Source organism: Staurois parvus, unplaced genomic scaffold (assembly GCF_062004578.1).
Source record: "Staurois parvus isolate SC_StPar_1 unplaced genomic scaffold, SC_StPar_1.0 ptg000051l, whole genome shotgun sequence".
NCBI lineage: Eukaryota > Metazoa > Chordata > Amphibia > Anura > Ranidae > Staurois > Staurois parvus.
This window is the reverse complement of record NW_028317847.1, coordinates 3,067,798-3,085,177: the sequence shown is the minus strand read 5'-3', so window position 1 is coordinate 3,085,177 and position 17,380 is coordinate 3,067,798. Positions and strand designations below refer to the sequence as shown.

Here is a 17,380-nt window from a genome sequence, read left to right as displayed (position 1 = left end):
GAAAATACAAAGGAATAGAAACATTCTGACAAGTGTGGATAATGATCACATCACATCGCAAGTTTGGCAGCGAGCTGGCCCTTATTCGGATAACAAGGGCGTAATTAGTTTATTGCAAAATCTGTTGTTCATTGAAGTGATGAATTGAGTATCTGGAGCTGAAGTAGGATTCTTTGAATTTGTTTATTTAAAGAGTTCTAATTTATTTATATAAGGAAAACAAAATAAAACTTTTTTTTTTTTTTTGCCTGAATTGGAATGTCTGCAGAAAAGTTGAAATGTCATGTTTTACCAGCTTGTGTTCAGAGGTGGCCTGATGTACCTGGCAGAGATCTGGTCTGGAGAAGGGAAGGAACGGCTTGGGAGGGTCATTAAAGAATGATTTTTAATCTCCCTTCACTTCGCAATATTGCTGTAAAAGTTTTTCTTCCATTCAGCAATTTATAAACGACTGATATAGAAAACGAAAATGTCCAATCTGGCCAAGCATCACATATATTGTACTTGTTTCTATTACCTGCACATACGTTAAGTAAAGTAACACTTACAGGTACTTGTTACCTGGAAGATCACAGCAACCCCCCCCTCATGCTTTTCTCTCCAGAAAGATGGAGCCATCTTTGTTCAGTCATCATCCAGGATCACCATCTACTTCCTGGTTTGAGATGCCGGCTCAGAGATGGCACAATCATGTAAATCCAAATCAGCCCCTGCTGCAGCTTCTCTCCTTTGTCATTTACTAAAAAAATCTAATCACTCCAGGAGAGGAGACTGAGAAAATTCTTCCTGCTGTCTGCAGCACACTGAGGGCATCATGTAAGCCAGGTGTCTCCAAAGTTTCTAAACAAAGGCCCAGTTTACTGTCCTTCAAACTTTAGGGGGGTCAGACTGTGGTTAGTGAGAGTAGAAAATGCTCTAGCATCAGTGGGAGTAAATAACTGTGGTTGGTAAGAGGAGTCAGTGGAAGGAATAGTTCCCCATGGTTGGTGTCAGTGGAAGGAATAGGGCTCCATTGTTGGTGTCAGTGAGAGGAATAGTGCCCCATGGTTGTTGTCAGTGGACCTTGGGGCAGTCTTATGGTAGTCCAACATAGGCAAGGAAATCATAGGGTTTATAAGAAATAATGCCATCAACAAACAGACTTTACTTATGATGGCATCTTGCTATATGCACACCTGTCACTTCAGGATTTTTTTCTGATGAGATGCACTAGGGAAGGGGGTCTGCAAACTTTCTAAACAAAGGGCCAGTTTAGTGTCCTTCAGACTTTAGAGGGGCCAGACTATAGCCAATGGGAGTAGAAAATGCCTTATCTTTACTATTAGGGGAAGGATTAGTGTCCTATCATTGTTGTCAATGGAAGAAATAGTGCCGTATCCTTGGTATCAGTGGGAGGAATAGTGCTCCATTGCTGATGTCAGTGGAAATAATAGTGTCCCATTGTTGGTGTCAGTGAAAGGAATAGTGCTTCATCTTTGGTGCCAGTGGGAGAGATACTGCCCCATCGTTGGTGTCAGTAGGAGAGATAGTGCCCCATCGCTTGTGTCAGTGGGAGAAATTGTGCCCTGTTGGTGTCAGTGGGTGGGATAGTGCCCCATTTTTGGTGTCAGTGGGAGGAATAGTGCCCAGGGCTGTGACAAGGGGTGGGCAGGAGGGGCGACTGCCCTGGTCATGGTGGGGACTTAGGGGGTAGTGCTAGAAGGGATGGTTTGGAGGGAGGAAGTTGTTGTACTGGGAGAATTTCTCTTAGGAAGGGGGATTTGGGAGGAAGGATTTGTGCTAGGAGGTGAAATTTGAGGGGGAGGATTAGTGTATACAGAACATTTCTGTATACACTGTTCCCTCACTGTATACGCTGCTCCTCTCCTGCCCCCTCCTTGCACACACTGCCCCCCATTCCCTCCCCCCTACAGAGAGGACCTGTCACTTATATGCTATCACGTAGGGGACTATTGGTCCCCTGTGTGATAGCAATAAAATCATAGGATAAAAAATAAATAAAAATATACATGAAAGCAGAAAAAATACAAAAAACAATTGAAGCCTCCCCACCCCCACATACACAGACATTTCCGTTTCAGTTCGGTTTGGTTTTCGGCCAAATGCATTCTGAATTTTTGGTATTGGTTTCGGCACCGGAATTTTAATTTCGGTGCACCACTAGAAAAAACTATATGATGCGCTTGTCGAGATTAAAAGTTTGAAAAGAGTCAAAGTTAGAAATGACTAAAAAGATACGTTATACATTTTACATTGTGATTGCCTATGACTTGTAACCACTTTTTCAAACTTGTCATTTACAGTTCCAACAAGGACAATTCTCAAAGTAACTTTGTTAGTCTGGAAATCCCTATAGCTGCCACGGCCCAGGTAGAGATAAGAGGGTAAGTCTTTTACCTTTTTGTTTGTTTTTTTTTAATCAAATGTGTTGTGTTAGCTTAAGTACAACTTAACTTATTTTGCATGTGTGTTTGTTTGAAAACAACATCTTTAAATTAGGAATACCACTCATTTTAAGAAATTGAATTCAAAGTATATTTAAAGCTTTTTTTTTTCTCTCTTTTTAAAGGGGATGGGGGGTGGTAAAAATGCATGAGTTACAATGCCTGTCAGTTTTTTTCTTTTGTAGTTTTCAGCTTTTTTGCCATCTTGTCCCATTGGGGACATTTTTTTACAAAGTGATGGAGTCTTTTTTTCAGCAGGTGTCACAAGAACAGCTGTCCCCAAGGGAAGATTAGTAGTCACCAGGACTAATAGAGAGGGTATATATACCCAGCAGGGACAAAGCAGTCACTCCAGGCAGGAGTTCTTACCCTTCACCACTCCCATACCATCACTCCTCATATCCAAAAAAGTTTAGTTTTACATACTCTTTTAAGTGACAGCTTTCCAATTTCTAGATGTGGTGGCTGCATTAGTTTTCTTTTTTTAGGCTTTTTTTCTTTTATTTTTATCTGGTGATCCAGACAGTAAGTTTGTTGCTTTTCAAAAGAACAAGCTGTCCTGCAGATGTAGCAGTTACAGAGGTGAGGCAAACCATTTAACACAGGGGTGCTTACAATGATTAGCTTTTATTTAGTCATATAAAACATGTATACCAAAAGAAAAAAAACTGTCATTATAACTGCTTGTGTAACTACATTGTGAGCTGGAATTTGGCTTCAATTTGTTAGTGTATCTAAATCTGCTAGTACATCTAAAATTCCCATCCCCCAGGCTGACAATGAACCCCTATTCAGATGAACTGTAAAGGAAGCTGTCAGCACCTGGCCAATCAGCAGCTGGTAGCATATTCCCCACCCCACAGCTGCATGTACACAAAGGGGAGGGGATGCTCATGACATCATTGACCTAGTATGGCCACATAGTCATATCATTGACCTAATGTGGCCATATTAGGGCAATAGTGTCACAAATGTCTTCCCTTTGTTTACATGCAGCTGTGGGTGGGGAATTCCCTGCAAGCAGCTGATTGGCCAGGCACTGACATCTCCTTCTGGAACCTATACTCATTCCTACTCATCAGCAATGGCTCCTCCCTTATCGGTCAACTCACTCCCAAGTTTTATGAAGACATAAAGGCAGCTCCTGTTGTGCTCTTTCCCACAGTCCTCTGGAAATTCTTTGTAATGGATTAAATGTGTATTTGTAAAACAAAGACCGTATATATGTAAACCAGATGTAAAGCAACAGTTAAAATATGTATAAACATAGAAAAAGCAAAAAAGAACCTATTATGGTTTCCCGAGAGCATGGGTCCACTATAGCTCTCATCTCAGTCCAGCAATCCTGGCTCCACTTTTCACAAAGCTCTCCTAAAGCCTTTTGGTCTGTTCCCACCACTAAAAAGGGCAAATCTGGGGTATTCCAATTCAAATGTACATAAAAAATAAGCAGGATTCATCCAATTTTAAAATCATGCATAAAGGTATAAAGACATGTCCTATATAAATTAAATAAAGGAGCAAATCCCTTAAAACGCAGGCTAATAAGATTTACCTAACAGGATATAGGTCCCACGAAAGTACGAGTCCGCATCCTGCTTGATAGCATAAGCAGGCTGCTGAAGGACTGCGTCTGCTTTTTCTCCCCACTCGGTAGACCGCCAGATCCTTGGACTTTGGTGACCTCCCAAAAACGTGTAGCAAATCCAGACAGTATGCACTGACATCACTTACAGTAAAATGAAACAGGTTCTCTGTTCCCTGGAGGAGGATAAAATTGGAGACTTCTGTAGCTAGAAAGGGGAGAGCATTTGTGTTCTGAGAATACTTACAAAGAGTAGGAGAGCTGGCTACATTTTATGTTGTTTTATTGTTTTTATACTTGTATCGCCTCTCTGTCTTCCCCATAAAAATAGGGCCATTGATACATGTCGAAGGCTAATCTAAAACACTAGTTGTGGTGCACTGGGCAAGTGTTGTAAACTAGATTTAAAATGCAATTTATTTAACTGCTTTCCTGCCACCCTATAGCAGAAATACTGCTACAGGTGTACGTAAAATCACATATATATATATATGTGCTTTTGCATTTCTGGGTAGGGGGCGCACGCGCGACCTACTCGCACTGCCATTGGCGGCCTGTCCTGCCGATCACCGGGTCCTGACTGGTGATTCCTGCCAGAACCTGGCAATCACCGTGTATCACCGACAGGGGAGAGACCTGTATGTAAAGCTATCCCCACTCCAGTCGATCCTAAACTCAGCGGCTAGACTCATCCACCTCACCAACCGCTCCACATCTGCCTCCCCCCTCTGCCAATCGCTTCATTGGCTCCCGATTGCCCAACGCATCAAATTCAAACTGCTAACTCTGACCTACAAAGCCATTCACAATGCTGCCCCGAACTACATAACTGACCTGATACCCAAATACTACCCTACCCGTGCCCTCCGCTCCTCACAGGACGTCCTATTCTCTAGCTCCCTGGTCTCCTCCTCCCACGCCCGATTGAAGGACTTTTCCAGGACTTCCCCCATCCTCTGGAACTCCCTACCCCAATCCATCAGACTGTCACCTACCCTCCTCACCTTCAGGCGCACCCTGAAAACCCTTCTCTTCAGGGAAGCCTACCCCAACCTCACCTAACACCCAACCTCACCTAACAACTAACCTCCTCCACTCCTCCCACCACTCCATCCCCCACAGCCATCTCCTCCTGTACCACATTCCCCTCCCTCCTAGATTGTAAGCTCGAAAGAGCAGGGCCCTCGAACCCCTTGTGTATTGTATTGTTACTGTCTCATGTTCTGTCCCCCTTGCTACTGTACAGCGCTGAGCATACCCTTTGGCGCTATATAAATACTGTATAATAATAATAATATGTTAACAATACAGATCTCTCCCCTGTCAGCTCCTGCACACTGCTTTGTATGGCTCTACATGGCAAGATGAATGCATAGCTCATGCATGAGGTCTAACTTTTTCATAAAACAGTTACATTTAGGGCATGCAAAAATAGAACCCATGAGTAAAGAACTCACTGGAAAAGAAATCCTCAAGAGAACAAAACTGCAGCTTAAAACACAATTTTTATTGAAAATAACATGACGAGTACAAAAACTGAAAATGCCCTCCACCCTGCACAATAAAATCAAGACAACATTGCCATATAGAGAAAGGCATGCCATGAAAGATAACTGTCCCAGTTGCTTGTGCTCTCAATTGAATTGTCAAGCCATCAAGTGGCTGGTGACATAACTGATCTGTAGGTGCCATGATACTGCACATATGATCAAACAGAGGCTAACATGGCAGCTTCCTTGGCTGCAAAGGATAGGAGGGTTTAGTTCTGCTTTAAGTTCTGGGGAAATGTCCTTGAAAAATGCAACTTCCCTTGCATATGAGTAACCTATTTGCCTTTAGTAAATAGACAGCTTTGTGTCAGAGTACATCAAGGTGTCACTGAAACAGGAAATATTGGATAATCCAGCCAATAGGCATGCCGACGGCAAGTGCTTTAGTACAAGAAATAAGAGACCCCATGTGACAGTAAAATCTTGAACAGAAGGTGGCCAATGTCGAGGTTTGGTTTCACTGCTACTATGGAGTCAAAACGAATCCTGCAGGTTCTACATTCAGTCCCAGTGAATTTATGTGCAGATTAGCCAGGGAATAATTTTTCCAAACCTTAATGCACTGCATAGTCTTTGACCAGTAGGCTTAGAGGCAGGGGCAGACTGGGCCGGGGGGGCAATTGGCCCACAAGCGCTCTGATGCCCTGTAAAGAGGCAGCATCACTTCTGCCACAGACATGCCTAAAGGCTTCCTGGTTAAGATGAGTAAAAAGTACCCGCCAGTGTCCTACCGAGTGCGGGATGATGTCAGAGCACAGGCCGCCCTTCCCCCCGTCATGGATGGTTTAAGAAGGGCTCTCTGATAATCCAAAAGTGGGGAAACAGGACAGGCATAGTGTCATTGTATTGGAAGCTGCTGTAAGGAAAGGATAAGGAAAAAATGACAAGCACAAATGTAAATCCTAAGAAAATGCAGATATGTTCTAAGAGGTACAATTTTTCCAGGCCTTTATAGCATCAAAATGCAAAAAAAAAGTTTTCAACAAGGAACCTGTGGGCAAATTTAACTGCACATGCTATGCGCTCCAACCACTTCTATGGAAAATTACATTTAGAGTTGTGTGCACAGTTATCCTTTAACTGCCCATAACAGGATTAATATTGTCATGACATATAAGTAGAATAATTATATGCATTCCTTCATTCACAAGTACTTCCTGTTGCCTCTGAAACTAAGAATGTTCTGGTCCTATGGCTAGCGCAGTGGCCTCAATGAGGAAGTATGGGGAGAGGAACTAAGTTATTATGGATAACAAGCTACAGTTGTGTAAACTGCCGGATAAAGGGTTTTTTTTTCCTGCCCAACATCACATCAATAAATTCCTTCTCTCTGCCTGATGTCCATACCCCCAAGTTTAGCTTGTATCTTGGCATCCTGCTAAAGCATGAGATACTTTGTGTAGCTGTAGACTTTCTATGACATTGCTTGTAGGAAAATTTTAATTTTAGGAAATCCTCTTATAATCTTATATCCTCTCCTAGATTGTAAGCTCCAAGGAGCAGGGCCCTCGAACCCCTCGTGTATTGTATTGTCTCATGTACTGTCCCCCACTATAATGTACAGCGCTGAGCAAACTTTTTGGTGCTATATAAATACTGTATAATAATAATAATAATAATTATAAAATCTTTGAAGGTTATCACAAAGGAGACATGCTTTACATAGTTACTTAGTTGGTCTGGCTGAAAAAAGACAAAAGTCCATCCAGTTCAAACATTTAAAAAAAAAAGTTATAATCCTATACCCACAGTTGATCCAGAGGAAGGCAAAAAACCCAGCAAAGCATGATCCAATTTTCTCCTGCAGGCTTTGTCATTTATATCTACAGTAATTCATTTGTCATCGATGACTACAGGGTGACATGGAAATGATTGTCTCTGGACTGGCATTGTATTATGCTGTATACAGTATATTCTAGAAAAATACTCCCTCGAATTGTGGGTGTCAAAATAGAGGTGTAATAGATAGAGAAAAAAGATGTTAGCATTAGTAGAGTGAAGATTAAGTGGACATAACGCCCACTTTTCTGAGAAGACAAGGAGGGACAACTTTAAAGAACTATACTCTGCCTACTCCCCCCCCACCAAAAAAAAAATCTAACACTTGTCCCTGTCTTAAAATAAAAAAAAATATATACTTACTACAGCGTGGAGTCCAGCATTGTCTTGCTGAAGCAAACCTCTCTATTTCCGCCCATCTTAAGTTCTGCCATCTTTACGTTTTATCCAACACATGTGCAGATACATGGTGAGTCTCTGCAAGGTCTGCTGGACCTGACAGAGGTGCCCATGGTGTGTCTGCTCACCCCCCCTCCCGGTGACAGAGGTTCTAGCTCTTCCTTAATAAAACAAACAAAAAAAAAAGATTGCCTAGATTTGGGCGTTAAAAGGTTACTTGCCCACAGCCCAACCCACTTACAGTCAACTGTCTTTGTTCTTCCGCCACTTCTTCCTCTGGGAGTCAAACTTTGTGTAAGCATCTCAGATGGTGATGATAATAATGACTCCTTGATAATATAGGTATAGTGATATGGGATGTCACATGACCTGATTTTCTAGCGATATGATTGGACAAGCATTTTCAAAAATAGATTAAAACCTCAGAGAGCTTCCTTGTGCTCCATTACAGGTCCATATTGGGAAGGTTTGATGCATGAGCCCTACTGACACTTATTGCATACTGAACTACACTGATCAAACCTTTTATGTTGGAGCCTATGTCTTATTTTTTTAGTGTGTCTCATCCTCCTCACATTATCTTGCCCATCGCCAACTGGGAACCCAAGCAAAAGCCTTCAGAGGAGGAGGAAATCGGGCCGCTGGTACAACACATCTATGAGGTACGACTGACCTTGTCCTGGCCATTTATAGTTGTATCCTGGGGAGGTGAGGCATATCATGCAATGATTTTTCAACCTGATTTTTCAGTGTTTGGTTGATACTGGGGAGCCAACCTCCCTAGCAGTTTCTTATGTCTTAGAGACACTTTTGATGATACCTTTGCACCAAGTTCACGAATGTGCATACATGGTGTACTTATTATGCTGGGCCCCCACTCTTCATGCTGGATTTTCATTTATTTTATATTACGGAAAATGTAACAGGAAGGGCTGGAACACCCAAAATGCTAAGATTGACCAAAGGCAAAGTCTTGAATTATGGTAGGGAAATTATATTGTTCAGTAGGAGACATAGACCAAGCCAGTGGCTGACCCCACCACCAGGCTCCAATTGTTACAAAAATATCTTTTGGGTAGACTGACCCTCTAAATAGGTCTGAGATCATTCATGTGCATTCTAATACTGACTAGTGATTGAAACTATTTTTCCAACAGCTTCACAATATAGGACCAAGTGCAGTTGGCGAGACACACCTTAACGTGGGATGGCCTTCACAGAGCCGAGAAGAATTTCTCCTTTATGTATTTCAAATTGATACAGCAGGACCCATAACATGTCATCCAAGTAGTGCCATTAACACCTTGGAAATACAAGTAGGTTAAAATCTATGATTTATGTTATTTGTTACATTAGTTAAATATTTGAAATGACACTTTTGTTAATTAATTTTAAATTTTAAAATGACCCTGTCACTGTAATTCAACAACATACCTATACTATAAAACATGCCCCCAGCTGAGTCAGAACTCTCCAGTCACCACTGAGCATTACTGCAAGCAAAGCTACAGACCTAAATCCTCAGAGTGCATGTCGGACCTCTGCAGAGAGACTACTGCTTCCACACAGCAAAGGTGTTTCTCTGCAGCATGCCGACAGAAAACAAACCTTTTCTATTCAGTCTGTGACTGCTTTTCAAAAGAAAATGAACTGTAAGACTTTGGACAGTGGATGAAAAACACAAAGGGACCCTGTACAGACATATGATTTTCTTCCTTTGTTCCTTCTTCCTTCCTAAATTGAAAGTTCTGTGTGGTTTTAAAGTGGTTCTAAAGTGTATGCATTAAGATAAAAAAATATTCTGTGAATTCCCCACAGCCCCCCCCCCCCCCTTATACTTACCTGAGCCCATTCCTGATCCAGCTTTGTCCCTCCTCACTGGGCAGATTGATAGCAGCAGAAGCCATTGGCTCCCGCTGCGGTCAATCAAATACTGTGACGTAGGGGCGGGGCTGAGACGTCCAGTCTGTGTCGATAGACGCAAACAGAGTGGCTTGGGAATGAGCCTGCATAAGTGCCCCCATAGAAAGCAGCTTTCTTTGGGGGTGCACGCCTAAGAGGAGCAGCCAAGAGCGCAGGCAGGGGACTCAAGAAGAGGAGGAGTGGGGCTGCTCTGTGCAATACCATTGCACAGAGAAGGTAAGTATGACATGTTATCTTTTTTTTTACCTTCTAATAAAATACCAGTCACTTTAAATGTCATACCTTTTTAGACTTGTAATATATGGTGTGATAGTTGTAAATCCTATTATTGTTGGGAAAAAAGGGACCCTCTTAACTAAAACAAGAACAAGGAATGTAAGGACAAGGTTCCTGTAACTAAATGATTTTTTTTCTTTGCAGAAAATAAATTCCCCATAGGTTGTTATTTGAAATTTATTTCTATTAGTTCAAGAAATGTTCTTGTTAGCTTAACATCTTGTAAAGGATACCCTTTTCCTAATATATTACTTGAGAATGTTTGCTGTTTCAGAGAGTGTTGGTGAGAATGACACACAGCTCCCTCGCTTCCCTCTGATTGGACATTGCACACTGCCAGTTTTGTATTATTTCCTTTCTGAGATGATACTTTGCTGAGCTTTGTCTGTGTTTTTTCCTTGGCTGAGGCTTGGACCCCCACATGGTCCTATTTGTCTTTCTTTTCCAATGATTTTAATGCACAAGTCATTCTTCTGACCTTCCCACCAGTGGGATTTAGGAGATTATACCCCAGACTTTTCACTGCTGTCCCCTTGGCCAGATGTTGTGCACATGTGAAATGCCTAATCCCATTGGAGGGGAATTCCGTTGCTGTTTATAGACTGTTACCTCATTGTATATTTTGTTTGGTCTTTTATCTTTTATTGCAATTACATTAATTGAACAGTTGCAGAGATATTTCTTTTCCGGGAATATGACACAACTTGTTCATTAGCCACAATATATCTTTTCTTAATAAAAAAAAGTTTAAATCTAAGTTAAAGTGTAACTTATTGCTAGGATAGTGAAATACTAATATTTTGTTAACCACAAGAATATGAGTTTGAGAATACGTGCATATAACTTCTTTTAGTGTGTGTGTATGCTTAAGGGAAAAAAAGTGTTTTAAAGTCCTTTTTGCATTATTATTGTCAGGAATAAAAAACAGATCTAGAAACATAGTCACAAAATAGAATAAAGTACACCTTTTATTGAACAGTGTTAAAAGTGTTGTTACATTTACGTGTCACTAGCTGCTTTTAAAATTGTTAATATTTTTATTTATTTTGTGACAGTGTTTACAGATCTCAGTTTTTTAACAGGTATAAATAGATCACCGTTTTGGTACCTTATAGATAGTTTGTGCAAATGGTTACCTAGTGAATAAAATATTTTTTTCTCAATTTTGTCATGAATATATTATTATTTGCAAAACTGTAATTGTATCTGACAATTACAGTATTAAACAGAGGGACCATCTCCAAGCTTAAAGTAGAATTTTAGCTAAACCTAACTAGTCTTAAAAATGCTCTCTCCTCTCTCCTAACACCCATACTAACTAACCTGTGTAAAAAAAAAAATGTGTATACTTACCTATTTTCAGTCTGCTTCAATCTGGTCATATGATCCGGCTCCTCTGTGTCAGCCAGCGGCAGCTGCCCTGGAGAGCAGGGATCGCCGACAATAGTTGCACCATGGGAACCTATGGTTGACATCATCAGTCCTGGCTTTCCCAGTTGTTGTCAGGTGCTCTCTCCATTCCCCTGCAGCCCCTGCTGGCTGATACATGGGATCATATGACTAGACCAGAGTAGGCTACAAAGAGGTAAGTATATGATTTTTTACACACGTTAGTTGGAATGGCTGTTATGAAGGGGTAGGGAGCATTTTTATGACTACTTAGGCTTTATGTGGAATGCTACTTTAAGGTATACAGTATATTGTTAATGAAGCCTCCAGCCTGCATGTGATCATTGTCAGAGCTGACATAGTGATTACATGAATGAAAGCTACTCTGATCGGTTCCTCGTTGTTATTGGGACCATAGTTGTCAGTGATAGCTGGGTTTAGGAACTAGCAGTTGCACAAAGTGTCAGTTGCTATCTCTCAAATGGAGTACGTGATAAAAACAAGGAAACATTTAAGGTTATTTACAAAATGAAAATATAATTTTATGTTTGTCTCTACCAGTTTTAGAGTGTTCTAGGTTTCTGAAGTCGATTGGTTAAACCCCCCCCCCCCCCCCAAAATAACCCTCTTTGCAAATGGTGTAATCATCGGAGTCGTTCAAAATATCAGGTCCCTTTTTATATTGGGGCTTTACGGTATAATGGATGTTTGCAAATTATATTGCATTTCCCTTACAGCAAAATATCATCCCATCCACAAGTTGATTTCTTATGTGATCACAGGAATGGTTTGTAGCACCAGTATCAACTAGTAGGGGTCTGAAGTCTGCTTGATATGAACATTGCAATCACAGCATTGTTTGTGGATTCCTAGTAGCTTAATTGCTGATTTCTTTCTTTATTGTAGCCGAGTAAAACAGAAGCTACTGCAGGATTAACAGCTTATTTGCGTAACTCCAGCGTATCTCATGCAGTGAGCCGCAGAGATGTGCCTGTGGCCGAGCCCCTCAGACATATACCAAGCCCAACTAAACAGCTGGTAAGTGCTGAACACTACCGCATGTCAAAGAATATGTTTGATTTATTCAATAAAGACTCTAAAGGCACAATTCTACTCTCAGTGACATGATGAGCCTAACCACATTAAAGTGAACCTGTCATCTTAGGTCCTAAACATTGGCTGACCGAACAATGTCTTGTGAAGCCTGCAGGTACTTGTGTTATCCATCAGATCAGTTTCTATGTCCCTGGAGAGATTTGGGGATTTCTGGTTTGGACTATACTCAGGTCCTTGACTTCTTCATCAAGTGACACTTTCATGGCAGCTATTGAAAATACCTGTTTTCTTCAACCTGTATGTGTTGCATACTTGAGTGGCCAGTATATCCGCTGTTTGATAGATTATTCAGATCTCATCATCATTCAAATGTGTTCAACAGTTTTTTACTGAACAGTTTGCAAGCATTGTGAGAGTCTCTGCGCTCCCGAGCCCTAAGTCGCCAGTGCAATATTATTGTTGGTCCTTGTCTTGCTGCTGGCCAGAAGGAAGAATCTGTGCATAAACCAAGTTATCAAACTTCACAGTTCTGATATTATGTCTCCACAGACCGAACACACTATGTAGTATTTGGGCGAGTTTTCCCCTTTGGATTTCCAGTATACAAAGGTCCTTCCTTCTGGATAATAGACGGGAAATGACCAAAGATAAGGTGATACTGACAGCTCAATAACTGAGCACTGGGGCTCACATAGCATTTTTAAACTTCTGAATAAAAAACAGCTCTATGAATGTTAGATAAGTCTGCAACTCCTACACCCATTGCTATTACTTTTGTGGCACATAGAAATGCAGAGAAAAAGGAAGGAAATCCTTTAAATAACGTTGAAAAATAATAGCTGAAAAAGGAATTTTAGGTATTTTTCATATATTGAGGAAACCATAGACATTTGTCATGGTTGTCCCTTAAAACCTATCCCTTCCTGATGCTATTCAGAAGTGTAATACCAGAGAATTTACTGGCCACTAAGGCTCTGGCATTGCACTGTTGAATGACATCAGGGAGGGCTAACTAGCTCCTGAGGCTTTCCACTTGGGCCGAAGTCCTGTGTAACTTGGGCCTCAAATCTAAGGTCCTCCAGAGAGACAAACAAATGTGCAGAATAACACACCTGCTTACAAGTTTCACAAGATTCCTGAACTTCAGCAGTATTGTTGGCTTAAGCACTATTTAGGTTCTGACGAGCCCACCTCAATGTAAGTATATAAAACTCCCAGCAGTTTACCTATATTATCCATTGAAAGTATCCTTACAGAAAGCTTGAAATCTCGCCCACTATACTCCAGTAGGAATTAAAATAGGTGACTGCGCCAAAGAGTAAGAAGCAGGTGGGCAGTGATACATAATCTAAACCAGTGGTCTCCAAACTGCAGTTTGCAGACCTTTGCTTGCCTTTATTCGGCCCTTGGGGCACTATTCCTCTTATTGATACAAGACACTATTCCCTCTACTGACACCAACAGAGGGGCACTATTCATCCTACTGATACAAGGCACTATTCCCTCTACTGACACCAACAGAGAGGCACTATTTCTCCTACTGATACAAGGCACTATTCCCTCTACTGACACCAACAGAGAGGCACTATTCCTCCTACTGATACAAGGCACTATTTCCTCTACTGACACCAACAGAGGGGCACTATTCCTTCTACTGATACAAGGCACTATTCCTTCTACTGACACCAACAGAGGGGCACTATTCCTCCTACTGATACAAGGCACTATTCCCTCTACTGACACCAACAGTGGGGCACTATTCCTCCTACTGATACAAGGCACTATTCCTTCTACTGACACCAACAGAGGGGCACTATTTCTCCTACTGATACAAAGCCCTATTCCTTCTACTGACACCAACAGAGGAGCACTATTCCTCCTACTGATACAAGGCACTATTCTTTCTACTGACACCAACAGAGGGGCACTATTCCTCCTACTGGCAGCAACTAGATTGTAAGCTCGAAAGAGCAGGGCCCTCGATCCCCTCATATTTTGCATTGTATTGGTATTGTTCTGTCACATGTTCTGTGCCCCTTTGTAATGTACAGCGCTGAGCGAACCATTGGTGCTTTATAAATACTGTATAATAATAATAATATCTCCTTCCACCAGCACCAAGGATGGAGCACTGTTCCTCCCATTACACCAACTATGGGGCACTTTTCCAACCACTGATCCTAACAATTGGCACTAGTCTTCCTATTATTAACAGCAATGGGGCACTATTCTTCCAACTAAAAGCAATGATGGGGCACTATTCCTCCTCCTACTGACCACAGGTGAAATGTAATTTTCTTACTCCCACTGACCACCAAGCCTAAGGTATTGTTTGTTCCCACTAATTTTCTAACTCCCACTGGCCCCCCTAAAGTCTGAGGGATAGTAAAAAAAGTTTGTAGACCCCCTGGATCTAAAGAACTGCTGACTCACAATATCATTGTCACCCTTGTTATATTGTGCAGTCCTAAAGCACAGCAGGGTAGGAATAGATTGTGAAACCAAGATCCCTTTACAAATATTTTGCCAGATACAACAGTTCCTCCACATGAATAACTGTGTGTACAGCTGCTTGAGTGAAGTTGCCATGTTAAAAGTCACTGAAAACGATTGTTTGAAGAAGTCATTAGTCTTTATCCACTTGGAAGAGTTTGAGCTTACACAGGACTGGGAACTATCTGATCAGTGAAGGTCTTCCTAGTTTGTGATACACATTTTTTTCTGTCCGGTAATTAGAAGCACATTGGATTGTATTTGCCAGATCTCTGGCTTTTTCTCCCGTCTGGAGGCATGTTTTCTTACAAGAATTCTTGTATAGTAGATTTTGTGATTATTTTCTGGCATGATTTTTTTATTTTATAAATCTGTTGCAGATAACATTGCCATTTACCATATTCGGCGCTAGAATATCATGCAAGAATGTTTTGTGGAAGCATTTGTAAAAATGGTCATGATGCTCCAAATATGAGCTTTGTTCAGCAGCTTCTTAAAGCAGCCCAAGTGGTAACCAAAGAATGGACAGTGTTTTTGCTGGATGACCTGTTCAGTGAACACTGAAGATCACCACTGACCACAATCAGAAACACATTTTACTACATTTAACTTTTGTTTTTTTGTTTGTATTTCTGTACCTCCAGACCTGAGAGCTCCACTGTTCTGCCACACAGCAAAAACGTATCTGGCAGGGCAGGAGATCTGATTTTTCCCTACTACATTTAGGTAATATTACAGGCTATGTCCAGAATCAGGACTTTGACAGGATAACAAAAAGAGAAGCAGTAGACTGATGGGCTCTTCTGTCTGTCACTCTGCTCTCTCCTCCTATCAACATTTTCCTAGTTAACAAATGAGCACTGCACTGATTTGTGTCTTTTACCCATTTTGGGCTTTACACCACCTGACAAGTGCTTGTCTTTCTTGGGGACACTCTGGATGAGATCTCTTTTATGAATTTCTGGGTCTGCACACCTGCTGCGATCATTGAGGGGTTCCTACTCTCTCTTGTTGGATTTTCTATTTGTCAGGAGTCAGGAATAAGACACAAGGGACTGACTCAGACTGCCAGGTTCCACCGAAAAATAAAAATCACTTTTCAACAGAATGACCATTCACGTGATGGATTCGGTTCACAGGCTCTGTGTATAAAGCAGTTATTTGTTGGCAAATGTTAAAGTAGAACTCCACTCATCTGAGCACCACAAACCAAAAATGCTATTTATATTATTTTTATTATTCAAAGAAAACTCCCCCATCCATGTCTCCATGCTTTATTTTGCTGAGAAATCACTTTGAAAAACACCCCCTGGCATTTCTGGCAGTGGCCATCTTAAGTAAGGGCAGATGATTAATTTAGCATTTACATCCTGGAATCTATCTGCCCTTAGCTCAGACATAAACTGAGCTCAGATCCCTCCGTCTCCTCCTGAAGACTCCTGGGATGTATGACATCATTTGCCTAAGCATGGAAGCCAGGAAGTAACTGAAGAAATGTAAAAAAAACAGTTTAATACAAGTAAATATGATATGCTTTCCTATCTATCCACTAATGTTAGCAACATGAGGATGAAAAATAGTCCATGTTGATTTAGAGAGTGAAGTTCCGCTTTAAGTCCAATCCATTTGATTTGTCTCTCATTTGTAAAATATCCATTCAGTTTCTTTTTATGCATCCTCTACAATGCTGACCCATGGGCTAGCCCTGTACTAGGGTTTGTTCATGGTACTGCATTGCAATAATTTACAATTGAGTGTGTGTGTGTCACCACAACCCATGGCCGTACACCAGGCATGTGTTAGTGTGTTGTGGTGCCATTTGTTTTGAATGCCAACCCAATACATGTCCAGAACAAACCTTTTTTCATGCATTGAGGTGCATCACAGTCCATTTACTTTTGATGGGCTGCCTAACGTAACATCCCACAATGCTTCTCAGTGCTGAAGAATGCATTGGCTTTTGCACACTGTGTTTTGGTGTGTTTGGGCACTTAATATTTGGTAAAAAAAAAAAATTATATACAAAGTAAAAGAACAGGTATGCGTTTAAAACTGTATATAAAAAAAGAAAATAACATAAAACTAACCCCACCTAATATAATTTCCCTTTAAATTAATAATCTACTAATATACTATTGTTTTTAATTGTAATAAATATGTATTAATTGTTGACTCTTTTAACAGAACTGCACTAATGTGAAATGTTTAACCATCTCCTGCAATGTGTGGCGTTTAAATGGCGGTGAACGAGCCCTTATAAAGATCAAATCCAGGCTCTGGGCAGAGACATTTTTACAAGTAAGTTAAAGGAAAATTATCACTGAAAGAATGATTCTTCATACATAGTTGCTACTCAAGCCAGTTTTCTGATTTACCAGTATAAAAAGGACCTTTCCATTATAGTCTTTGGCCTCTATAATTTTCTAAATCTCTCAAAAGGTTCATATGTTGCTTCCTTGCAATATGACAAGTTGTTTTTGTACATA

The 17,380-nt window shown here is 40.9% G+C and overlaps 1 protein-coding gene across 1 annotated transcript in view; it reads left to right on the top strand.

Annotated features, from left to right (window-relative positions):
• The window catches only part of ITGA8 (integrin subunit alpha 8), a 238,366-nt gene that overhangs the window by 183,627 nt on the left and 37,359 nt on the right, over positions 1-17,380 (top strand). The window contains exons 23-27 of the mRNA XM_089666320.1: positions 2,304-2,384; positions 8,314-8,419; positions 8,915-9,073; positions 12,252-12,383; positions 17,079-17,192. Coding sequence (XP_089522446.1) covers positions 2,304-2,384; positions 8,314-8,419; positions 8,915-9,073; positions 12,252-12,383; positions 17,079-17,192 — 592 coding nt within the window. The remainder of the gene's footprint in view (positions 1-2,303; positions 2,385-8,313; positions 8,420-8,914; positions 9,074-12,251; positions 12,384-17,078; positions 17,193-17,380) is intronic.